This window comes from Labeo rohita, chromosome 18 (genome assembly GCF_022985175.1).
Source record: "Labeo rohita strain BAU-BD-2019 chromosome 18, IGBB_LRoh.1.0, whole genome shotgun sequence".
Classification (NCBI taxonomy): Eukaryota; Metazoa; Chordata; class Actinopteri; order Cypriniformes; family Cyprinidae; genus Labeo; species Labeo rohita.
Window position 1 is genome coordinate 22929863 of NC_066886.1, and position 26959 is coordinate 22956821.

Below are 26959 nucleotides of genomic sequence, written 5' to 3' on the forward strand. Positions count from 1 at the left end.
ATATTGTGTAATATTAATATTTTTGTGATAGTTTTTTCTTGGTTTTGGGCACATTTAATTAATAACCACGGAAATATACATCTTATAAATATAAATATAAGTGAGTGTTTTGGCCACTCCAAGTATCCGTCCCGTAATTCCGCTAACAGATGTGCAGTAAAATCTAGGTGGCGGCTGACTTGACCGTGGGGACCAATACATAGTTGAGCAAACCGATATATATCTAAACCAATATATACTTGAACAAACCAATATATACTAACCAATGCATAGTTGAAGAAACCAATGTATCTAAACCAATATATACTAGAATAAACCAATATATACCAACCAATATATAGTTGAGGAAACCAATGTATCTAAACCAATATATACTTGAATAAACCAATATACACTAACCAATATATAGTTGAGGAAACCGATGTATCTAAACCAATATATACTTGAATAAACCAATATATACCAACCAATATATAGTTGAGGAAACCGATGTATCTAAACCAATATATACTTGAATAAACCAATATATACTAACCAATACATAGTTGAGGAAACCGATATATATTCGAGGAAATCATTGCATATTTGAGGAGCCCAATGTTTACTTGAACAAACCAACGTATACAGGAGCAAACCCATGGTCATGTGATCAGACCCGATGTATCTAAACTAATATATGTCTGATTATACCGATGTATTATAAACAAATGCGTCTGTCATTAAACCATTCATTCAACCAATGAACCAATCCATATTCACACAATACACATGAATTATTTCCTGAACGGCTTGCCATACTGTTCTACACAGATTTAGAATTTATATAAGGATATCATTAAGGAATCCATTAGTTGGAGTTCATCAGATTAACTGAGGAGGGCAGCAATACTCCTTGTATGCATCTGCAGCCTGTCGTAAATGTCGAAAGAAGAAGAACCTTACAAGTAGAAGATTTTGTTTCGTCATTTATTAAATGTGATTCGTGGAAGCAGGAACTTTGAACTATTCCGCATAATGGAGTCAGTCATAAAAATTAATCAAGGTTTTTCTTTTCTTTTTTTTTTTAAATTTTTTTTGGCTGTGTTATTTACTTAAGGTTTGTTTTTAACTGGTGATTTGTTATGTTTTAACATTTAGGGGATACTAAATGGGACATACGCCATAAAGTATGGAACTACATCGAAGCAAAAAACCTAGCCAGTTTCCCACGACCTGTGCACAACAGAATTCCCAATTTCAAGGTATTCTTAATGTCAACAAAGGCTCCCTATAAAGCAGACCGGGGCTAGTTGTCTTTTTTTTTTTCTTTACAACCAAAAGTCATTATTTATCAGCGAGCGAAAAGGTGCTATTTGTATTTGTTGTTTTAGAAACAAGCTTGGCTATTGAAAAGTATTACCCTTATTACCGTTATTACTTGAAAGTTAGCAATGCAACCAGTGTTGTCAACTTAGCCATGTTGTTGCTAAATTTAGCAACTTTTCAGACTATAGCAACTTTTACTTACAAAATCACTTAGTAACAAATTTAGCTATTTTTAAAATTTATTTGGCAATGTTTAGCAACTTGATAAGTGACTCAAACGATAATAAACATACATTTTTCATCTAAATTAAGTGTTTACACTTATATTGCGTTTTTGTATTTACATAGCTATACTTAATAATTTTAAAACTGCCTATCTGCTTTACAACTGTGCTTTCAATTTTTCATCTATGCTAGATAATTTTTATTCACTATTTTCCCTCTGCTGTCTGTTCATTTTTCTTGGTGCTGTAGATAACAGGTTTTGTCTTTGTGTGTGTTTCATGACTGTGTTTCAGTTTCATCACTATTGGGAATAAATATACTGCCAGACAGGGAGTGAGCAGAAGATTAGGATGGTAGTGTAGAGTGATGGTTTTAATTCTGATGGTTACGAACTACAGCTTAGGAAAATTACAAGTTCAATATCTCAAAAAATTAGAATATTCGCTTTTGAGACCAAAACAACTTCAAAAACAATAAAGGACAAAATACAATAAATAAATAAATAAATAAATAAATAAATAAATAAATAAATAAATAAATAAAATAACACAAGATAGAAAGTAATATAAACAAACAAACAAACAAATAGATAGATAACATAACATAACATATAACATAACATAAACCAGAGGGGGGAAATTATACAAGGTTAAACACTGAAAGCAATTTTTGACTTATGAATTATTATTTTTTATGCCCATCAAAGGCAAAATGCATGAATTATAGTCAGCCAGAAAAAAAATTACCCCACAATTTACACTTGTGAATAAAAAATTTGCCAAGTATAATAAAAAAGATTAACAATATATTGAATGCAGGAGTTAGAGTTAAAATAAAAGAAAATAATATCAAAAGTGTTAGTACACATTTTTTTGTTTGTTTTGTTTTTTTTCTGAGAGATAGGTATTTAACTCATTCCAGAAAAAAAATGACAAAAACACATTCACAAAAATATGTACAATGGCTATATCACAGAAATATTTTCCAATATTTTGCATATACTTCTTGAGTACACTATTACAAGGGTAGCATCTATGTAATATTTTAAATGTGACTTCTTTTATTTTGTTTGTTAATAAATATTTGTATGGAAGAGACCAAACAACATTTGAATTAACATTGTACAATGCCATCAATTTAACAGAAGATCCTGGAACAGACTTTCTGTTGATTATTATTTCGAACAAAGCGGTTATTGAATTTGTCCTCAACAATCAAAATCCCTTCTATTGAGATGGAATTGTTAAATGTAGAAACAGGATTAAAGGTTTGCTCTCCTTTCAATAGAGTTTTTATACCACTAGGAATGGCATTAAATACAGTGTTATATTCTTTTAATGAAGCCCTGAAAATTCTGAAAAGGAATATAGCTGGCCATTGTCATCTGTCAACTGGTTAACAAAGTATATGTTATTTAAGTACTATCTCTGTAAACAACATTCTGATTATTCCAAATAAAACAATGATGAGGTGAAAAATTATGTTTGTAAACTAGTAACCACAATAATAAAGTCTCTTGGTGAAATTTTGCTAATTTAATGGGTAATTTATGAAGTGAGAAGGGGCACTGTAACACAAATTCAACAACTCCAATTTTTCTAAAAATAAAATTGCACCAATTATTAACTAAAAGAGTATATTTTATAACACCCTCTCTCATTGATGATGGAAGGCATCCACTGACAAATGATTCTTCATAAACTGCCAATAAAAAGTGGTCACGAAAGGTTTTATATAGTTCTGAACTCAACCCATCACTCCCCGGTGATTTATTATTTTTTAAGTTAATAATGGCCTCTTTAACTTCCTCCAATAATATTTTTAGAACATAGAACATAGTCATTACTAACAGTTCTCTTTAAAGTAATAGAATTTAGTATAGGAAAAGGGTCTATAACATAGGAGTCACTTTTATATAATTTACTAAAAAAGTCTGTAGTTTGGAATGAGATAAGGTTTTTATCCTCACAAACAGCACCCTCAATTTTAATTTTCCTAATTGCATTGACCCACTTTTTTTTTTTTTTTTTTTTTTTTTTTTTTAAAGATTTTTCAAGAAGTATTTACTATTTTTTTCCTCCCATTTCTAACCACTGTTACCCTTGAGTTGTACTTTACGACGTTACATCATAACTGACGTATTTGGGGTCCTACTTGGAAGCCCAGTCACCTCTCAGCTTAAGAAGAAAAGGGCCAATGAACATTGGTGAGTGAAATTTGAATGCCAAGCCACTCCCCCGTACGATGCGTCTCGTTTAGTGCTCATGAGGAAGTTAAGATGTCTATCGCACTCTGTCATCTTCTGACACCGGAGATTCTGCTGAGCGGCTGCCCTTTGTGGGAGGAGTGTGGGATCGCAAGACGCCACCAACTGGTGGGGCTGTCCGTGTTTCCCTCCTAAGCTTATAAGCGTTGCCAGCCCGCTACTGGCAGCTGTGCTCTTAGGCCAGGTGGCAAGGCATCAGGCAGTCATCTCGGAAGCCTCCAACACAAGCTGGGGTGCCGTTTTCAACGGCAGGCAGCCTCGGGCCCCTGGAAAGGACCTCGACTGCAGCGATATTAGTTGCTTCGAGTTGCTAGCAGTGCTTTTGCCTCCACCGGTTCCTACCGATGCTGCAGGACAAGTACACACTATCCACGGTAGCGTACGGCTACCCCTGTGGTGGTCTACGCTCCTGTTACAACTCGCCCGCCATCTCCTCCTCTGGAGTTTTGTGGCTCAAATTTCTACATGCTATTAACTTTTTTTGGAGAGTTGAGTTGCGACCAAAAAAAAAACAACAACAACAAAAAAGCACTCTTCTGAGAATGGCGACTCCAACCCCGATGTCCAGCTTGTCTGGAGTCAACTCGGCAAAGCTCAGTTACCCCTGTTTTGCTTCTCTGAGTCCTCCCACTGCCAGCTTCTTCCTGACCGATGGCTTGGCAGGCGTGTGCTGGCACACAGCTGGATCTGGGGTCTACAAATACTCCTTACTGCACAGACCCTGTGCTAGATCGAGGGGAACGAGGAGCAGGTTTTGCTGGTGCGTCTTGTGGCCCACCCGAACCTGGGTTGCTCATGCACCTCACGACAGCCCCTCCCTGGAAGATTCCCCTGAAGAAGAACTTTCTTCTCAGGAATGGGCACAGTCTGGCACCCGATCTGTGGACCTGTGCGTCTGACTTCTGGATGGGATGCGGCAGACCTCACTGGCCTTTCCCAGGCCGTGGTAGACATTATCACTCAGGCTAGAGCCCCCTCTATGAGTGTGCTGTGTCCCATTCGTGCCATGCACGTTTACCATGGACAACACCCAGAACTTAGACGCTCCAAGCAGGTCTTGTTTGCTTATGGGTCAGCAGATGGGTATTGTTGTCCTTGAGCAGAGGTGGGCCCGTTGGGTGGTAGGTGCCTCACCTTAGCTTCTTGGTGCCAAGGTGAGCTGTGTCCACTCTACAAAGAGTTACTCCTGGTACATGGTACACAGCACCTCACTAGCAGACATGCGTAGGAGCTGTGGGCCGGGTAACACCCATCACTGCGCAAGATTCAATTCTTCCGCTGAGCTGTGTACTCCCATGTGTTGCGGGTAACTTCAGGTAATTGGCAGGAGGACGGCTCGGTGTCGGCTTGCTGCACCATTGCTTACGGCTCCGTGCACTTTCTCCCAGTTGTTCCCCACAGTGAACTCTGGGTCCTCCATTGCCCCGCAGTCCGGATTACGGTGGAGCAGTCCATGACTGTGCTCCAACAGGGGGTCTCCTTCACCCCCTGAAGGTTGTGGCATAATGTCTCAGCATTTTCTCCACTGTTTATTCCACTGTGTTTGCCCTAGTATCTTATCAGATTTTTTATTTTACCAGTTCCCACGCTTAAATTTTGTCATTGTGCTCCGCCCCCCAATGGCTGCTTCAGATACCTGGCACCCCTGGTGGGCCCGTTATCTGGCTTACAGGGCGTTGGGAAGGTTAAGTGTTGAGCTTCATTTGCCTGTCAGCATCTGTTCCTCAACTACGTAACGCGGTTCAGAATTGTGGCGTTTTCCAGAGGAGACTCCAAATGCGTCAGTTATGACGTAACGTCGTAGAGTACAACTGAAGGGGAAAGTCTCGGGTAATATCTGTAACCCTCATTCCCTGAAGGAGGGAACGGAGAAGTTACGTCCTCCTGCCACAATCCTGAACTGCGCTGAATGTCGGGATGCATCTCGGCTCCTCAGCATAAACTTGAATGAGTGGATGCATGCCACCATCTTATATACCCGTATGTACAGAGGAGTGGCTTGGCATGCAAATTTCACTTGCCCAATGTTCATTGGCCTTTTCTTCTTAAGCTCAGACATGCTTGGGCCCACAAGTAGGACCCCAAATATGTCAGTTATGACATAACGTCTCCGTTCTCTTCTCAGGGAACGAGGGTTACAGATGTAACCGAGACGTTTTATTGATCTAATAAAAGCTCCCTTGGCTTTTTCTTCATATATTTTAAGTTTGTTTTGGAATTTATTCAAAGAGACCTGATCTTCAAGCGAAAGTGCCTTTATCTACTAAATTATTCATTTCAGCTGAAATTTCAAGTAAATCTGCCTTCCTTTTGATAGCTAATCTTTTACCATAGGTCCTAACAGCACATCCTATTTCAAATTTTACCAAAAGTTACCATTGTTTACCAAACATACCACTATTAATTGCAGAGTTCCAATGCTTGTGAATAAGTTTTCTATAAGTAACGAGAAGAAGAAACCAACCAAAGGTCAATGTGGGATTGTAATGAGAAATTTTTGTTGTTCCAAGTAAACTGCTTAGTTGAAGGGTGTTTTACCCCCCAAATATCAATTAAGTCAAGACTGTAACTTAAATGTAAGAGGTCTCTATACTCACTGTTTGCTCTAGGAGTGAATCTATCCATGGAACCATTCATGACCAAATTAAAGTCACCACCAATAATTAATTTTGCATTAGGGTTGCTTCTCATGGTAGAGTTAATTTTTTAAGACATAATTTTCAGTTTCACCTAATAACAAAGTGTTTGCATCTTTTGAAGAGTCAAATTTGCAGTCATCCATATCATTCAGTAATATTATCCAGTGACCTTTAGAGTCCCCTTTGCTCCACACACATTTTCCATGGAAAGTATGAGCCAAAATTGCCATTCCACCTGAGTAATTGGAACCATGAGTTAACCACATCTCACCTCCCCATTGTTTTTTTTTTTTTTTTCTTTTCTTTTTTTTTTCAAAAAATAAAATTCTCAGGGTAAGAATTAGTCTCTTGAATGAAAATTAAATCCTGTTTGAATTCTTTGCAAAAATGGGAACAAGCTTTTCTTTTGACCAAGTTCCTTAAACCTCTGCCACTAATAGAACATAACTTTAAAAACTGCAAAATTGTACAAATAAAAAAGTACCAATTAAGAGAAAGTAAAAAAGTTAAAGTATGAACTCTTTAAGTAGAGTCCCGGGGTCATGCTCACTCAGAAGGTTTATTTATTTGTTTGTTTGCTTATATATTTATTTAATCAGTTCATCAGGCTCTTAATGATTTAATCTAGGGCTGCACAATAAATTGCATGCAATTATCATGCGCGTTTAGTCAGTAGTAAATCTCCATCACGTGTGCTCAGCTGGAGTGGCAATTAATACACAGAGCTATAAATCACTGACAAGCTACGCAAAATCGTGTTCATAATTGCAGATGAATCGCATTCGATTATGAGTGCGATTTGCGTAGCTTGTCAGGAGCCCTAATTTAATCTATGCCATCTTTTGCGATATTTAAAAGCCATGTACCATATTTCTTAACTGTAACATTTGTTATAATAAGACTAGCCTATTAATCATTACCACATATATACATATATATGTATATATATATATATATATATATATATATATATATATATATATATATATATATATATATATATATATATATATATATATATATTATTTTTTTTTTTTTTTTTTTTTTTTAAATGAATCATCATAGCATTTGTTATGAAAAAAGAATTGGCTGCACATTTAGAACCAATAGCTACAACATGCCACAATTTTAATATACATCTATAGGCAAAAATCTAATCCCATAACAGAAAATTTAATATAAATTCTACAACACGTTAGACTACATTTTAGAATAAAATACAATAAATAAGCCTACAATAAAACATGATAAATTCTTGTAAAGGAATTCATGAGTAGGCTAGTTTAAAAAAGATTTTAATATATATTAATGCTGGTCCAAGATTCAGTTTGCCATGTTTTAGATACTGTTTTAACTTTCTCCAAAGCATTTTAAAGTGTCTGTTTCTCTGAATAATTCAAACAGATCACATAGGCTTTTTGACCATCAGCTCCGCGATAGGAATGGCTTGTGTAAATCTTATCACACTTCTCAAGCGCACTAACGAACCCGTACAGAGTATACGGTGACTTGCGCAACGCTCAAGAACAGCGCTTCAGACATATTGTGCTGATAACTTCCTTGTTCGGTTTCTACATTAAGTTAGCACCTATAAAAGCATCGAAGGTGTGGTTTAATAGTTAATTACTAGCCTGATTCAAGGTTTCCATTAACCATAAATATTGGGGGGTAAAAGGAATGATAATGATAATGGCCCTCACTCGATCCGACACAGGCCTGCCCAATCTGTGGGCTACATCCACCGCCTCACTCATCTTTGCTGCGAGCTCAGGTGCCACTCTTGCATATCTCCGTCACCTTGACCTTGACATTTTCTTTTTCCACTTCTGGAACTCTGTATCGTTGTAGACACCACCTCCATTTGTGGGCTCCCGCACCTCCTGTTCCGCCCTGGGGGCTCCCGCGCCGCCTCCTGCGCCTGTCCTGTCTGCTTTGCCCCGGTGGGCTCCTGGTCCGCCTGCACCGCCCTGGAGGGCTCCTGGTCCATCTGTCCTGTTGCGGTGGTACTCAGCCCTGTCTCTCCCGCCAGCTCTGCCTGGGTTCTCTGCTCCGCCGGTCCTGCCTGAGTCCCCTGGACCACCACATGGTCCTGGTCCTCCTTCTCTCGCCTTGTCCCGCCCCCGCTCCACCGCCCACTTGGATGGTTTTGTGTTTGGAGCGTCTGGAAGCCGCTCCTTGTGGGGGGGCTCTGTCACGAACCCACTCCTGTACATCTGTCTGCTTGCCACCAGAGGTCGCTTTGACACTCACATTTCACTGACTGTTTACTACACCCCGGACTACGTTTCCCATCTGCCATTGTCGCTGTCACCTGTATCCAATCAGAGACACTACTTAAACCCCGGACTTCCTGTCAGTTGTTGCCGAGTATTGGTTTGCATTTAACACTTGTAGTGTGTGTTAGCAACGGTACGGAGCCAGTTAGTTCAATCGTGTTTTCTAGTTTAGTCTTGTCTTGTTCCTTGTCATCCAAGCCTTGAACCTTCGCATTGTTATATCGTCTTGTCTGTCTCGCTGCCTGCCTATCGGAACTCTCGCCTGTTTGGATTATTCTATTGTCTCGCCCTTCGGATAACGTTTGCCATGGATTGACCCTCGCCTGTGTTACGGATTACTCTTTGTCTTGTTGTCTAAATACCTGTTTGCCACTGTTTGACCCTGCCTGCCTTGACCATGTCTTTGTCTCGTCCTTTAAATAAAAGTATGCAATTGGATCCGCCCGCTTCACGCTTCATGTCTGCGCACTCCGTAACACAGTTGCAACCCATGTTATTAAAATCTAACTCCAGTCAGATGTGGGGTACATTGTCATAATGGCGACATATTGTTTATTGATATTTATTTCAGAAGAGTTAAAAAAAAAGTAATTAAAACCATATACATGTGCATCTCAAAAATTCAATATCATAGAAAAAGCAAAGAGCCAGCAAAGGACCAGCATAAACCAGCTAAGGACTAGCTAAAATCAGCATCCCAGCATCAAAACCTACCTAACCAGCATATGCTGTTTGTTTGTTTTTGTTTTTTTTCCAACAGGGATTGCACACAAACTGAAATATTTCAAGTGTTTCTTTGTTTTAATGCTGATGGTTATGACTTACAGTTTAGGAAAATTGCAGTATGTCAAAAAATTAGAATATTTTCTCAAAGATCAATACAAAACAGAAATGTTCAAGATCTCCAAAGTAGGTTTAATTATGAACTCAATACATGGTTAGGGCTCCTTTAGCACAAATTATTGCTTCAATGTGGCGTGGCATGGAGAAGATCAGCCTGTGGCACTGCTGGGGCATTATTGAAGCCCAGGTTGCTTTGATAGTGGCCTTAAGCTCATCTGCATTGTTTGGTTGGATGTTACTTGTCTTCCTTTAGACAATAACCAAATGGTTGCAGCACGGACCGTTTATCAGCTTATCACCCCAACACAAACAAGCTTGTCCGAGCTCAGAACAGCTTTAACAGACAACGTTCCTTCACTTCTTTTAATTGTGATGATTTTGGCTCACATTTAACAAAAACCCACCAATTCACTCTCAACAAATTAGAATATGGTGACCTGCCAGTCAACTAATCAACTCAAAACACCTGCAAAGGTTTCCTGAGCCTTCAAAATGGTCTCTCAGTTTGGTTCACTAGGCTACACAATCATGGGGAAGACCGCTGATCTGACAGTTGTCCAGAAGACAATCATTGACACCCTTCACAAGGAGGGTAAGCCACAAACATTCATTGCCAGAGAAGCTGGCTGTTCACAGAGTGCTGTATCCAAGCATGTTAACAGAAAGTTGAGTGAAAGGAAAAAGTGTGGAAGAAAAAGATGCACAACCAACCGAGAGAACCGCAGCCTTGAGAGGCTTGTCAAGCAAAATCGTTTCAAGAATTTGGGTGAACTTCACAAGGAATGAACTGAGGTTGGGGTCAAGGCATCAAGAGCCACTACACACAGATGTCTCAAGGAATTTGACAACAGACAACGTCAGAGGCGTCTTACCTGGGCTAAGGAGAAGAAGAAATGGACTGTTGCCCAGTGGTCCAAAGTCCTCTTTTCAGATGAGAGCAAGTTTTGCATTTCATTTGGAAACCAAGGTCCTTGGTCCTTGAGTCTGGAGGAAGGGTGGAGAAGCTCATAGCCCAAGTTGCTTGAAGTCCAGTGTGAAGTTTCCACAGTCTGTGATGATTTGGGGTGCAATGTCATCTGCTGGTGTTGGTCCACTCTGTTTTTTTGAAAACCAAAGTCACTGCAGCCATTTACCAAGCAATTTTAGAACACGTCATGCTTCCTTCTGTTGACCAGCTTTTTAAAGATGCTGATTTCATTTTCCAGCAGGATTTGGCACCTGCCCACACTGCCAAAAGCACCAAAAATTGGTTAAATGACCATAGTGTTGGTGTGCTTGACTGGCCAACAAACTCACCAGACCTGAACCCAATAGAGAATCTATGGGGTATTGACCAAAAAATGCAGATGAGCTGAAGGCCACTGTCAAAGAAACCTGGGCTTCCATACCACCTCAGCAGTGCCACAGACTGATCACTTGCATGCCACGCTGAAATGAGACAGTAATTGAGTACATATACAGTAAATGAACATTCTGGCATAAAATTCTGAGAATACTTGAAGAGTGGTTGGACTTTAATTTATTTGTAGAACCACAATTATGCCTTCTTGGAGATAAATCAGTTGTACCTAATGTAGCAAAAAATGCATTTACCCTTATTAAGATGGGTTGTATCACAGCTGCCAGGATGAGTTTACGCATTTTTGAAAATGCCCCAAAACCTCTGATTTGTAAGACTGGATTGATGGGATGATTAAAATTGCATCATATGAGTGCATGTTGCAAAAGCTACTAAGGTTTCTTAAAACACTAATATGTTGCATGGGTATCAACACCTAATTTACACCATCTTTTAGATCATCAAAATACGAATTCAAAGAGACCAAACATGGCATAGGTGGGTTATACGACTAGTCATCTATCATAACGCATGCATAAAACAGTAGAAATACAAATACAACAGACAAAATTAAAATACAATGCAGTAATACTGTACACAATGACCTGGGCTATGTGTGATAGAAAGGTCAAAGAAAGGTTTGTCTGTGAATGAATAGGAAAGAGTCTATTTCTATAGGCATTGTGTCTTTCCTATGGGCAAATGTAGCATGGGCAAATGTGCATTCCTCTGGGCAATATAACCTCTTATCAGATCGTCATCCTGGCAACTGAGCCCTTTTGGGGTGTTAGTTGCTTTGGGGGGTTGTCTCCAGAGCTCCAGCCTATAGCTGGCTTGTTGGGTTTAAAGACTATTTGTTAAATGTAACAATTAATGTATGTCTGATTGGTCCAGATGCTACAACCATGTTTAAGTAAGCGACTGTGTCCAGTATTAACCGTGACTGTGAAGCAAACTGCAGCGACTACAGCTTTGAGGGAGTTAGATTACAACGTTCATGGCTAAACTAACTTGCGGTTTCATTTCACACTAAAAACCATGTACGATATATAATAAAAACATGATAATCAAATGAACTTACCAAACTTGCAGAAGTTTGCCGTTCTGCTTCTCTCTCCAGTCAGCAGCATTTGTGTTCTGTCTGTGTGATGTGACGATATTACAGTCAGGCTACAGCGAGGTTACAGCAACACTAAAAAATACTGTAAAATATTCCCGCCAAATCAAAATGACCCAGAATGCAATAAAAGTTACAGTATTTTACTGTGATGTATAAATGTGGTATTGTACTGTAGGTTTTTACAGTACTGTGCTGCTAAATCTACAGCGATTTCTAACCATGTACGTAATAAAACAACTTGAATGTTATATTATATTACACAAATCTGTAATATAAGGATTATGTCGACTGTTGGTTTAGGTAGCAGCTCATGCTTGTAAAAGACTCCCAGATCTGCAGAAGTTCAGATCCAGCAGAGTGATCAAAGTGAATCCGGACAGACCTCAGGAACATGCACGCTTCATTATTTTAGAAGTAAGTTCCACTTAAGTAATATCTAATCCAGTGCTATCCCCAATTTCAGGGTGCACTGGAGGCATGTGCTAAGGTGTCACTCTTTGAGATCTTCATCAAAGCTGCTGTGGTCAAGGTAGATCCTGATAAACCGCTAGAAGGGGTTCGACTAGCTTCTCTGCAGGTATATTGTTTGGAATGCTATCAACTGCAGGCCACATTTTTAAATGTACATCGTCAACCTGTGTGGTATTCTGTATTGTATGTATAACAAAATGAATTTAATACCATTACATAATTCATATCCCGTTTTATGTTTGAATACAGGCAAGAAAAACATTGCTTGTTCCAACTCCTCGGCTAAAAACTGGATTATTTAACAGGATAATTCCACCAAAAGGTGCAACCAAAGAAGAACTGCGTGTTTGTTCTACGTCTCAGGTAAAGTCATGTATATTCATGTGTTATGTGTTACGTTTTGTAGGGATGCACCGAATTTTCGGCCACTGAGAATTATTATCGGGCGAAAGTGGTATTTTTCGGTTTTCGGCCGAAAAATATATAATAATATATGTATGGTGCAGTGCGCTGTGTTGCACCACCCAGCAGTGTTTAGCTTCACTATCCTAGCTGCTGTCCGTGCGGTGTGAGATATATATATATATATATATATATATATATATCTTATCGGGGTGCATAGAACAAAATAATTATATATATATATATATATATATATATATAAAAATAAATAAAATTGTCTGTCCAATTTTATTGTGTTATATTCAGTAAAAGTGTGGTTATTTTATTAGATGGTGTTTTTTAAACTTAGTGTCATTAAACTTGAGTTAAATAATAATAATAAAAAAGTAATAAAATAGTAAATAATTACAAAGCAGTTTCGGTTTCGGTTTTCGCCCAAGTGCATCCAGAATTTTTGGTTTCGGTTTCAGCCCAGAATTTCCATTTCGGTCCATCCCTAATGTTTTGTGTGTCTGCAGTCTCTTACATATGTTACAATTAACAAACTCTTTGTGCTTAAGGGTATTAAAGAGTTCAGTGTTCCAGTTGGTTTGGATGACAAAGTTTATGTGGATCTTGTCGTAGTTGGATCAGTGGCTGTATCTGAAAAAGGTAACTCTGCATCTTAGGACTAGAGGTCTGCTGCCTGACCCGAGCCCAGCGGGTCCCAAAATACTCTCGGGTTTTGGGTCGGGTTCGGGTTTGGGTTAATGTTTAATGAATAGCTTCGGGTTCGGTTTGTTCTCGGTTTGTAGCTATAATAAAACTATATGCAGTAGGCTACGCTTTCACTGACGCACACACACACACACACACACATATATTACTTGAGCACAGATATCAGAGAATGGGCAGCGCAAACAAAGAAACACTGGCACAGAGAAAGTTTTATTAATAGCATCGATACAGACTCGCTACGTTATATTTCTCAGCAACGAGTGGGTAAATCGCTGTAGCTAAACTCGGCTTTATTGTTTGTAGCAAGAGAGATGCACAGAAGCAGGTAATCACACACGCAACTTTCATTTCCCTCTCTCTGGCTAATTAATTCAAATAAATGTTATAATTAATTCATTCAAATAAGTGTGATCTTACTGCACTTCATCTCTGTGTCTGATTTAAAGCAGATACAATGCTAGAATGAGCAATAGCTGACGAAAATGACCATAATTTTTACCCTTTTCCTCCAAGTCGTGCATTAAAATCTTTTAAGGCTTATGCTAACTGGATTATTTCTTATGTATAAGGTGTGCATCGCCTTTGTTGTATAGGCTATGTTTAAAAGGAAATATGTTTTATTCTTGTGCCTGATCTAGCGGTCTCTCTGTCACAACACGGCAAATGGCATACGCACAATTTCGGGTTCGGGTGGGGTTCGAGCTCTACATTTAACAGTGCCGCTCTGGTCGGGTCAGACGATCTCAGGTACAGGCCGGGTTCGGGCTTCAGTTTAAAGCCCATGCAGACCTCTACTTAGGACAACTTGAGAATTGTATCTTCTTATAATGCAGTGATGCTATCTAATGTCAATAGGCTACAGAATTGGAAAAGGTGAAGGCTTTGCAGACATGGAATATGCTATGATGGCATGCATGGGAGCCATGTGTGAATCCACTGTGGTCATCACCATTGTTCATGATTGCCAGGTTAGTAATATGTTATGTAGTAACTCCCTGGTTTTACTCATTGTGGTGAATGCAGTGAAAAATGCCTAAAATTAAAGACTGAAATAGAAGCTGAAAGAATTTGTATAACTCCCTTTCACACTGGTTACAAATGATGGACTCATACACAGCTATTACAAATGGTGAAATCATTCACTGGCATTCAAAATCAGGGGCTGTAAACATTTGCACATGTAACACGGGGCAACAAAATAAGTATTCTGGGTATTACACTTCATAAATTTTAAAATAAGCCTAGGTACGACTCTAAGAGGATTTAATAATGACTCATTGGGCCAATTATAGTAACGGAATTAACAGCCGGCACTTTTTAATACAACACAAGAAAAAAAAGATATTTTGAACAATTTTCACAATGTGAAGGAATATCAATATTCTGGTTTCCACTCAACCTCAGAAAAATGAAGTGAAAAGATGGTTTGCAATTTAGTCCAATGTTCAGGAAGTGCAAGAATCCAAAAGAAATAAAAGAAAGTCTCACTGGTCCTTCAATTCCTTTGTATGTACATAAAATCCTCAAATGTCAGTGTGTGTGTAAAGGCCTTTTTATGATATTTACTACCTGGGTAGTGTGTATGCGTGTAATGATGTCTCAGCTTAGCTGTAAACTTCAACGGATCTGTGCAGAATCACAATGAATCAAAGATAAGGGCTCTGTCTCGCCGTTTGAACAATCTCACAAGCAGAATCAGCGTTCAAAAAAACCAATCTGCACAAAACAGTGCATTAAACATCTCTGAATTTCATCAGCTTCAACAACGATATTTTCTATACGTTGCACAAAATGTCCTTGAGTACGTTAATCATGCTCGTAACATTTGTCAACGTAAACAAGCTTAAACTGACATAGAAATGCGACATTACTCTGTGTAGTGTATTGCTTTTCTCTCATTGGCATTTACATATTTGTGAATGATGAGATCATTTAACCGAAACTGATTAACAAGCGTCGTACACCAATTAATTAACTCAGTATGAGTACAAACCCTCTTTAAACATACAAAAATAGATTCTTAACTTCATATATGACTCTGATTGTTTTTTTTTTTTTTATAACATAGATAAAGAAAGATGAATGTCTATAAATTCAAAGTAATGCATAAACAAGCAAAACTCACCAGAGTTCTCACTAAAGAAAAGTCGTAAACAAAACGGTTTTTATCCCTCAGTGACAGGATGAGATTGAACCTTGTGCAATTGTTAACAATCTTAAAGGAAGAGGATACACATTAAAATTGAGAAATACAACAAAATTGCTTAATCTTCTAGGACCGCATGCTAACCTCATGCGTTTTCAGCAGGCTTCTTCATCTGAACTAAACAAAATTTATTCAACATGCATACTAAAGCGTTACTCCACGGAATTCCCGCGTGGGTGTTAAGGAGTGTTCCTAGTCTTCTTTATACCCAGGAGTAGACAAAGGTCTTTGATTACAGCAGACTCAAAGTCTTGCCCCTGATCACTGTGCAGGCATTCTGGTATGCCATAGTGAATGAAGAAGTTATCCCAAAGTGCCTTAGCAACTGTCCTTGCCTTCTGATCAGATGTGGGAATTGCTACAGCGTACTTTGTAAAATGATCAGTGATGACTAAAATGTTCTTAGTACCTCTGCCATCTGGCTCGAGAGAGGTAATCCATGCAGACTAATTCTAAAGGTCGGCTGGTCTCAATGTTAACAAGGGAAAATGCTTTTTCTGCTTTTGCCTTCCTTCTGATACACCTCTCACAGGTACTAATCTTGTTTTTGAAATGCAAGGACATCCTGGGCCAGTAGAAATGTGTACGAACTAAATCCAAAGTCTGTTTCACTCCCATGTGGCCTACTGAGTCATGCAAAGCTTCTAGGGCAACTTCTCTAAATTTACGAGGTAGGACTAGCTGACAGAGGGGCTCTCCTGTATTCATACGCTTCCGGTACAGGACCCCATCCATAACTACAAGTTTGTCCATCAGACGAATCTTGATTTGGACTTCTCGGGGTTCTTACTGCGTTAATTTTCCAGCATTCAAGAGGTGATTCACTCTACTAATGACAGAATCATTTGCTTGCTCTGCAGCCCAGTCCTGCTGCGACATCCTGGGAAGTGTGCTTGAACTCAGCTTGGGAGAATTCAATGGGGATAGCACTGGCATCGATGGCTAGAGGTATATCGGAATCTTTGCTTTCTACTGTGGGTCCATGCAGTTGATGCTTTTGACAAAACGCTTTTACTACTTCCTGAGGAAAGGAGGTCCCTGGAATCAGTGTCTACCTGATCATGAGGTCGTCTCGAGAGACCGTCAGCATCTTGGTTTTTCTTTCCAGCTCTATATTGAATGCTGAAGTTAAGAGTATGTCCTGCAGCGTCAGGCTTGGCGGATGTAAATATATATGTGAGAGGGTTATTATCAGCCACGATGGTAAACTCGGCCCCGTACAGATAATCGTAAAACTTGTCTGTCACAGCCCATTTTAAGGCTAAGAATTCTAGCTTATGGGTGGGATAACGCTTCTCACAGTTTAACAACCCTCTGCTGGCAAAGGAAATCACCCTCATTTGCCCATCTTGTTCCTGGTACAAGGTGGGTCCCAGACCCTGGAGACTAGCATCCGTATGTAAGCTATACGGCAGTTTTGGATTTGCAAACCCCAACACTGGGGCTGTGGTCAACTTCTCTATTATTGTCTTGAATGCATCGTCACATTCAGGGGTCCATCTACAGGGTACCATCTACCATCCGAAACGTTTCTTAAAATCAGGATTTGAGATGGGCCTAACCCCTTTTGCATTTTTTTTTGTGGTGGACCATAACCTGCGGTCAGTGCATTCAACGGTTGGACAATTTTGGAGTAAACTCTCACGAACCTTTGATAATATCCAGTGAAGCCTAAAAAGGATTTTAGCTCACTGATGTTTGTTGGTTTCGGCCAGCTGAAACAATATGCCCAAGATATTTGACAGATTTCATAAAAAAGTGGCATTTGATTGGAGAGAGTTTTAGACCAAACTCTTTCAGTCGGTTCAGAACTTTCATGAGGTGTTCTTCATGTTCCTCCAGGCTTTTTGAGAAGACAATGAGATCATCGAGGAAGACAAGGACTTCTTTGGGGTGTAAGGTGCCCATACACTTTTCCATGACACGCTGGAATGTACTAGGTGCATTTGTAACCCCCTGTGGCATCCTATTAAATTCCTATTATATTTCTTGGATTTATCTTCCTCCTCAGCCTCCACCTGATAGTAACCTGACTTTGAATCCATGACAGAAAACCATCTGGATCCTGTCAATGCAGAAAATGTCTCCTCAATATTAGGCAGTGCATAGGCATCTTTGATCGTCTGATTATTTAGTTTCCTGTAGTCTATGCACAGTCGGATAGAACCGTTCTTCTTTTTCACTACGACTATTGGTGAAGCGTAGGGGCTATCCGACTCACAAATGATGTTTGCATCTTTAAGCTACTGGAGATGAAGCCTGACAGCTTCAAAATCTGCGGGATGAATGGGCCTCACCCTTTGCTTAAAAGGTGTCAGATCTGAGAGACGAATTCTGTGTTTGACAGCTGTAGTGTGCCCATAGTCAAGGTTACCGGTGGCAAATACTTCTGGAATGGAGTTGAGCTTTGCTGTGATTCTGTCTTTCCATTCTTCTGAGAGAGGTGAGTCAGAGAAGTCAAAAGTGATCTTATTTTTATGATTGGTGGCACATACCTCATTACGGCCAACTTTAGTAGCGGAGGACGTAACATTTGGCTCTCTCTCTTTAGCTGACTTCCTCTCTAGTGAAGATAGAGCTGATGAAACAAAAAGCTAAGCAGCAGTTAGCTGGAAGAGTGATTGCATGTGCTGCGTGTGTTTTTCTGCTGTAAAGTTGGGCATTTTAACATGGGGAGTCTATGGGATTGACTCCCTTTTGCAGCTAGTATCTAGCGGCCAGTCGATGAATTGCAGTTTTAGTCACTTCCGTGTTGGCTTCAACTTCAGAATTGGAACTTCAGTCATTCAGTCTTTGCTTTGGATTCCAGCTGAAGAGTAAGTATTAATGATTGATCCCAGCAGCCAAGCTGAAATAGTTTCAGCAACTGACGATCTGCAGATGACTGCTTTACACCGTTTCTCCTAACAGCAGTGCTAAGCAGTGCTTGTAATCTTTGTAAGTAATCAGATGCTTTCTCACCAGGATCTTGGTTAGTGTTCAGGAAACGGGCAAAGATTTCATCACCGTCTTTGACTAAGCCATGTGCAGAGTCTAAGAGCTTCACATAGTCCCTAGGAGGAGCTGTGGATCCAAGCTGCTTAACCACATCAGAAGCTGGCTGTAGGAGGCTTTCTAGGTTTTTTCTTCGCTGGACATCTACAGGAAGAGAATCCTGCAACAGAAGGTTGACATGAAGACACCAGGTATCAAAGTCAGCTTCACCTGGGAAAACATCATTCTTGATGACATGCTCAACCACTATATGCTGTATCTCAGGTGGGTTTAGGTCATCATTTGTAAGTGTGTTAGCTACAGGCTTTGGCACTTTTTGCCTCACAGTAGGATTAGGCTTGTTGTCTGAGCCCGGGGTATGTGACTTTGATTTTGGCTTCTTAAAGGGTTGTCTTTTTTTTATACCTCTTTGGAATAAAGGCACTCTTGTCAGAAGAGACTTCTTCGGGCTCAGCATCATAACTGTCATCACTTGACTCAATAGATGAACTTGGTACTGGGCATGGGGCTGTGCTAGCACTTTGATGCTATCTGCATGCCATGTAACTGCTGGGTTTCGCACATTCTTAACTTCTAGGGTGAGTTTAGGCTCAAGAAGACTGACAGGAGTGTGTGCATCAAACTCAACTATAATGGTGGACTGTCCTGACTGCCCAGTAGAAGGAGGTACTCGGATGCTAAGTTCACTTTTACATGTTGTTTGAACATTAATGTGTGTTGGCAGTGTATGTACAAATCTACCCTATAATGATAAAAAAATCCATGCAGTGGTTTTTAATTAATCTGTAAAAATAATATCCCCTTTTTCAAATCGAGCCATTCTCAGATGCCTGTCATTGTGGTGTCACACCGACAGAGGCTGCTCCCATGATAGCTGATTGACATGAGCGTTTTACCTCAGATCAGCTGTCACAGTCCACCCTCTTTGTTTCGATGACGGAGCAGGGATGTAAGTTACACAAGAATATCTCCGACTGAGCGATTGAGGTGTTGTGTTGCTGGATGTAATAATGAATGTAGTGGGCGTCATTTACTCCCGACATGCTGAAGATGCAGTAGATTACATTTGTTTGTGAAGGGAATGCGTCTCCCAATCTACATAAATGTGTCTATGTTCGTGCAAATCATTCATGATCCAGCTTCACTTACAGCAGGAGTATAAGGGTTTTTTATAAATCTTTGTGATCGCCTTTCCTAATAATGTGCTAGTTAGCAATTTTAGCGGCTAAATGCGGCTAAAGTAAACGGGCTCATCTCTCCACAGAGAGAAGAGAGGGGCGGGGCGAGCAGAGCTCATTTGCATTTAAAGCAGCCTCGACCAGAATGAGATGATTTTTGCAGAGCTCATATTGACAAGGTAAAAAGGGTGTTGTTTTGCACAACCATTGAAAATTTTTAACCAAAGTATATTATAGACTTTTCATAAGACCCCAAAGAATCATATCAACTTGTGGAAAATGGGCATCCAATGACCCCTTTAACACCTGTTTCTCTGGATAATGTTACATGAAGCACCATTACTTCAAACAAATTATACTTGAAATCCGACCTCTGAGAAATACTAAAATTATTGCTATAAACTGCAGCAACACCACCCCCTTTACCTTTTGATCTCTATGATTTACAGTTAGTTTATTATTATGTCTCTCTCTATGATTTACTATTATGTGGGTTGTTTCTTGCACATTTTAGCATGTCACTAATATGTTTTACACTAACCACATTGATAGTAACAACCAAAAATAATGCCAAGTGTAAGATTTTCAGTCATCTTTTAATAAGGGCCTGGGTAGCAATAATTGATGGAAACATGAATTATCCTGTCTGCAAGAACATCTTGAACAAGAATTCCCTGTCTTCAGTCTTTAAGCTAAAGCTGAAGTTTTTCACATTCAACCTGATTTATGTGTTTAGGTTGTGGACATTCCAGAGGAACTCATTGAAAGTCATGACCTCACAGTTGACTTTATTCTAACTCCAACAAGAATCATCAGAACTGAATGCTTATACCCCAAACCACAAGGCATCATTTGGTCAAAGGTATGTGTATCTGCATTGCCTTAAAACAATGTGACCATTTAACTTTTTTATATTTTTCGCTTAAAGTCCTCAGTGTGTATGTATGTTAATTGATTAGGACTCATCACTAACACAACGCCAATGCGATTATATGTTTGAAATGGTATCATGAAAATGTAAAGTCAGTGTCCCTGCAACTTTGTGCAAGTTGTGCAAGTTTACTGCAACAATTGCATGAGTCTGTGCCATAAACTTCATGTACTTTTGAAAATCCAGCATTTAGTTATCATGATACTGATACATGGTGACCATTATAGAATGAGACACATCTTCCTAAATTCCTTGAAAAGTCAGATGATGACTATGAAACTCCCAAAGTGTTTCCCATTTTGTGTGCCTTATGCATCAGATGTTCTACAAGCGGTCCGTGGGTGTTAGTGAAGAATTGACTACACTGTAAAAAACAATTTGTTGGGTCAACTTAAAATAATTTGTAACCTGGCTGCCTTAAAATTTTAAGTTCAGTCAACTCAAAAAAAGTTTATTCAACTTGAAGTGTTAAATTATACTAAGTGACAACTTAGATATTTGAGTTGAATCAACTTAAAATTTTAAGGCAGCTGGGTTACTTACCCATCTGTTAAGTTTAACAGACACAAATATTTGTGAAACTTGAAATGTTACTTAGTACAACTTAACATTTCAAGTTGACTAAACTTATTTTAGTTGACCAAACTTTAAATTTTAAGGCAGCAGGGTAACAAATTATTTTAAGCTGACTCAACAAATTGTGTTTTTTATTTTTTACAGTGTAGTTGAAAAATGGCAGACTGGGAGCAGAAAAGGTGTTTGGGGAATGTCTTTGGATAGAGTTATTTTTTCAATTCTCTTTTGACCTTGTGTTCCCATGACCCCCTAGCCTTGTGCTGTTCCCTGTGTTGCCTTTTGGGGTAGTTTTATATTTTGGTGACATGCTCTGCATTTTTCATTTATGTAGTGTAAAATCAGATTCAGGAATCAGAATTGATGTCTTCCCTTTTATTGATTCACTTGATGCTGCGTTGCTATCTAACTCTTTGGGGACACCGCCCTGGTATAACGAATATCTGAAGCCCATTTAGAAACGCACCAAATTGTTCACTGTTGCCGCTGATGCCACCCTCCCTGAGACACACCATAACCAGAAAGGTTGTCACGATTCCATAAAAATATCTTATAATACTATACCAGCTTAAGTATCACAATACCAAGTAGTGTCCAGACACAATGCAGTATTGAGTTAATTCATAGTTCAAATATACAAAATGAACCAACTGCAAGTGTTTCATTTTCACGAATGCACAGTGACTGTCAAATGTTTAAATGGAAAAGCAAAGTCTATTTGCAACTGTATTTCTTCTTCTGTCTTATGAGTTATGAGCCTGTCATATTTAAATAGCAAAATTACTTACCACGTCTGCTTTTTCAGTCTCTTTGCGTTGTGCATGTAACCTGTCAAAACTCAACTGAAAATGCAATTTATTTAATATTTGAATTTCTGATGTCTCTGTCAGTCAGTCTCAGGGATGTGACTATACTATGTGGCTTGTTTGTATTTGGAAGTGATGTCACTCACAGACAACTGCATTAAAACCAATCGCACTCCATTCTGTTTAGCTTATGAATGCAGTGACCAGTCAGAAGGGTTCAGATGAGTTATCACTGAAATGCCATTGTTTTGTTCAGTGTGCACACTCGCTGACTGAATTCTGCTCTCTGGCGAATTCTCTCATCATAAACAACAAAGTGCAGATGTGCGTACCATGTAAGGAAGATATTAATTTCACAGTGTAAATAGCTTCAGTGATTTTAATGAAGTTTTTGAGAGTGCTTGAACTCTACACTGAAGTCAGTAAAAATGTTCTTTGATAATGTAAATGTTCTTTGTATTTGAACATTTACATTATTTAATAAGTTGGTCCCCACTGACATTCAGGGATGTAGAGGTTGTCTCAAGATACTGATCCACCATCTGGGCCGGGTACGGACTAGATCTGGGGGACTGCAGTGACCAGTGTTGGGGGTAATGCATTACAAGTAACGTGAGTTACGTAATAATATTACTTTGTTCCAGTAACTAGTAAAGTAACGCATTACTTTTTAATTTCTAAGGAAATGTCTGAGTTATTTTTTCAAATAAGTAATGCCAGTTACTTTTTCCCCATTTATTGATTGACATTCTCCTGTTGGGAAATTGGAAATAAACGTGATGTTACTGTATTCTAGACTAAATGCGAACATGCATTAATTCATCTCACTCACAAAAAACTGATTCATTATTCCTCAAAATGAATAAAAACAGTGAAATGCAAACTCAGAATATGATGCAACCCTGCAATAATTAAATATGTTAAATAAAACAAATATCCTTTATGTATTTAATCCCATTTTATTAACCAGTGTCTTTGCCGCTGACCTTTGATGATGCAATTCAACCATATTAATAAGCAAAAATTACTTTAGATAAACTAACATTTGTGCCTCATTTTTTTTATAGCTGAAGAGTGATCTCTTGCATAAATGTACTTTTCTTTCAGCCTGAGGTGAATTCATTTCACTTTTGGTATAAAAGGGCTTTTACGTTTGAATTGTTTTATATTAAAAACAAAGAAGCAAGCTCTGTCCAGATTTAAAAAGTAACGCAAAAGTAACGTAACACATTACTTTCTATGAAAAGTAACTAAGTAACGTAATTAGTTACTTTTCCAGGGAGTAACACAAAATTGTAATGCATTACTTTTAAAAGTAACTTTCCACAACACTGGCAGTGACCATCTGATCTGGATACAGACTGGATCTGGTGACTACGGTGACCTCGGAATAAGAAAGAAACAGACTAATAATAATTAGCGTAGATGCTATTCTTTTTTTACAATACAACGAGTACATCAGTTGTTATGGGAAGTGTTCCCGGTTCTGGTTGACCTAATTACTGCAGCCTAACAATCCTTACAGATTTGGATTATAGAAATTAGTTACGTGTAGGCCAAGTTAAAGAGATGGGTCTTTAATCTAGATTTAAACTGACAGAATGTGTAGCCTTCCAAACAGTTTTAGGTAGAATGTTCCAGAGTTTGGGTGCTAAATAAGAAAATAGCTGGTGCTTAAGTAAAAAGGTGTTTTTTGTTTTTTGTTTTGTTTTGTTTTGTTTGTTTGTTTGTTTTTCCATAGTTAATAGAATACACTATTAGGCTACTTTGCCCATCACCCATTATAGATCAACTAACATAATCTCTAAAAGTGCAAAATGCATTTACTTACACATATTTGAGAATCGAGATATTTCATGATATAGTTAACATGTTATGGGAATATTTGGAATAAAAAGGTACAAATAAATAAAATAAGCCTATATCAATTATACAGTGCTATTGTGACTACTTTTTGTCACATGACAAACATAAAATTCATAAATGCTGCCGCATGTGTCAATCTGACTAGAAACAACAGAGTTGGGTAAGGTAAAGCATCGTTCCGGTATGAGTTGAATGAAACATCCATGTTCAGGAGAAGGTGGATAAACTTACCATTACACCTGTTTCAGGTAAACAAATGAGCAATGGACAAACTGAGAAAATACAATCTTATATAAAAAATATTATGATATTAATGTTTGAGCTGTTAATTTTTCAAAATCTTTTCAGTGCCTTTCTGCAGCACAGACAACAAGGTCCAACTCACTGTAAAATGAAGTGAAGTGTCGAGAAACACTCAATACTATATATGGCATAAATTCCACACAGCATTTACTACACAAAGTGTAGCACAAAGACTTCTGCAATCAAAGACTCTTTGTAATGTTATTGCAGACATGCATGTTAAAATGAACACTTTAAATTGTGTACAACGTTATGTAGTACGGTTTTGACCATACTACTGTTTAATAAACAGTGGCATCACCAGCATTTTGAAGCTTTAGCATTAAAGGGTTACTCCACCCCAAAATGAAAATTTTGTCATTAATCACTTACCCCCATGTTGTTCCAAACTCATAAAAGCTTTGTTCGTCTTCGGAACACAATTTAAGATATTTTGGATGAAAACAGGAGGATTTTGACCATCCCATTGACTGCCAGGTAAATACCACTGTCAAGACCCAAAAAAGTAAAAAAGGCATTGTCATCAGTGGTTCAATCTGAATTTTATGAAGCGACGAGAATACTTTTTGTATGCAAGGAAAATAAAAATAACGACTTTTTTTCAACCATTAGTCTCATCTGCATCACCGTAGTGCCATTTTGGATAACATCATCTGTACGCAAACAGCTTACCCTCTTCTCTGTCAGCTGCGTCATGCGGGTACGCTGTTTTCGTTCGAATCAAAATGTAAATAAACGGAGAAAACGTTTTTGTGGTGGAGACGGCTTTGGGGTGGAGTAACCCTTTAAGATACTTCCATACCGTGCAACCAAGTGCTCACAACAGAGCACCTGCACCATCTTTCCACAGGTTTTTATTTAATTAATCATTTTTTTCATCAGGAAGTGATTTGTCTTAGCCTGTAGACAGCCTGTAGTGAGACAGCTCTATGTCGACTGTGGTTCACCCTATTGCCTCCAGTTTTTAGACTGGATGCTCTATAGTTCATACATGGCTGTGGACATGCTTGTATTACTTTTCCACAAGTCAAACTGATTCCATCAGTCCTGGCTAGAGTATGAGAAGACTAAATAAGTCTGTTCAGTGATGGAGTTTTTGTGAGAGTGTTTTTCTGGAGATACAGCCCTCTACATGCTTACAAGTGTTTGTGGCATTGTTTTCTGTTAAGCACATATTGGTTGGAGTTTCTTTGAGATAACATTCACTTGTCTCCCATTTTTTTTTTTTTTTTTTTTTTTGCGTGGGATGAGGCAGCTCAAGGTATTTTCATCCTATTTCCATTTTTGCTAGGGATGTTTGTGGCATGTCACAGTTCGATAAGGTTCCCAACGCATCAGCTACCAACGCAGCATTAAGTGAACCTATCAAGAGGAAAAACTTCCATACATATCTTTGGTTACCTGAATAGGGAATAAGACTTTCCCTTATGAGGAACAGCTACTGACACAGCATTTTATTCCCTATTCAGGGAACCAAAGTTACATACTTAAGGGACATTTTGTGTTTGGTTTAACAATGTGGTCTGAGATAATTAAATTCCAAAGTAATGCCTTAACCTTAACAGGAAAAATAAATCTCTATTCAGATGATCTCTTCAGATTAACTTAATCATAGTAACTTACTAATGCTTTCAGTTACACACAGAAATACTGAAGAAAATACCCATTCTGAAGAAACTAAGAACACTGGAGCAGGCTGCTGGGGAAGATGTTACTTTAAAGACAATGCCTGCTGAAGAGGATGAAACTAAGATATCCAGCAAGCTAAAATGGCAGCCTAATTGTCATCATAAAGCTGAGCTGCAATGTGAAGATTTATCTTCTGAAGATAACAAGTGTGCTGGATTTGACCACAAATTTCCTAAAAGTTCTGTCACCACTATATGCCTGAGTAACGTTCCAGCTGGTTTACGTGTGAGTGAGTTGAAAAGCTTGCTCAGAGAACAAGAAGCTGTTCCTCTGAGAATCAGCTGGCAGGGGACAAAGCACAGAGCATTCCTGCTGTACCCTGATTACACTAGTGCAGAGCACGCTCTCACTGCTTTTGAAAAGCTCTCCATTAATGGCCGCACCCTACATGCTGAATGTGCCAGGAGTCAGAGGCCAAAGACCCAGAGAGGATACCAGATGGGGTGGTAAAAGGTTCCATGCTTCTATAGAGGATAGTGTATTTAATCCAGCATTCTGATCTGTATACCTTTCTAAACAAGAATTTACATTTCTATTTTTTTTTATCTATAACTCTCTTGTATGCTTGCAAATGGTTAACTCTCACACAATAAATATAAGAATCTTTAAAAAGCATGTCATGAAAACGTCATGAAAGTTCTGCTAAAAGTGTCTGAAAGTGTTTATTATGCTGCTGCTTTTTTTTTTTAAGTGTCTATTCTTATACATTTCTTGTTAAAAATAAACAGTGTTTATAAATGGGCATATTTTATGATACCAGCTCTTCTATAAGGGTATTTCTTAAGTGTATACTTAATTGTATTGATAGAG

The 26959-nt window shown here is 38.6% G+C and overlaps 1 protein-coding gene across 3 annotated transcripts; it reads left to right on the forward strand.

Annotated features, from left to right (window-relative positions):
- Nucleotides 1–897: 897 nt before the first annotated feature.
- Nucleotides 898–26891, forward strand: mthfsd (methenyltetrahydrofolate synthetase domain containing). 3 transcript variants are annotated; one of them, XM_051135572.1, is made up of 9 exons: nucleotides 898–1042; nucleotides 1138–1241; nucleotides 12314–12379; nucleotides 12459–12590; nucleotides 12734–12847; nucleotides 13447–13537; nucleotides 14459–14571; nucleotides 20718–20843; nucleotides 26096–26891. In XM_051135572.1, exons 1-9 carry the CDS (start codon nucleotides 1015–1017, stop codon nucleotides 26597–26599), a joined length of 1278 nt encoding a protein of 425 aa, XP_050991529.1. In that variant the 5' UTR covers nucleotides 898–1014; the 3' UTR covers nucleotides 26600–26891. The 3 variants fall into 3 exon arrangements, with proteins under 3 accessions (XP_050991529.1, XP_050991531.1, XP_050991530.1); XM_051135574.1 differs by lacking the exon at nucleotides 12459–12590 and having other exon boundaries at nucleotides 12314–12427; XM_051135573.1 differs by lacking the exon at nucleotides 12314–12379 and having other exon boundaries at nucleotides 12477–12590.
- The last annotated feature ends 68 nt before the right edge of the window (nucleotides 26892–26959 follow it).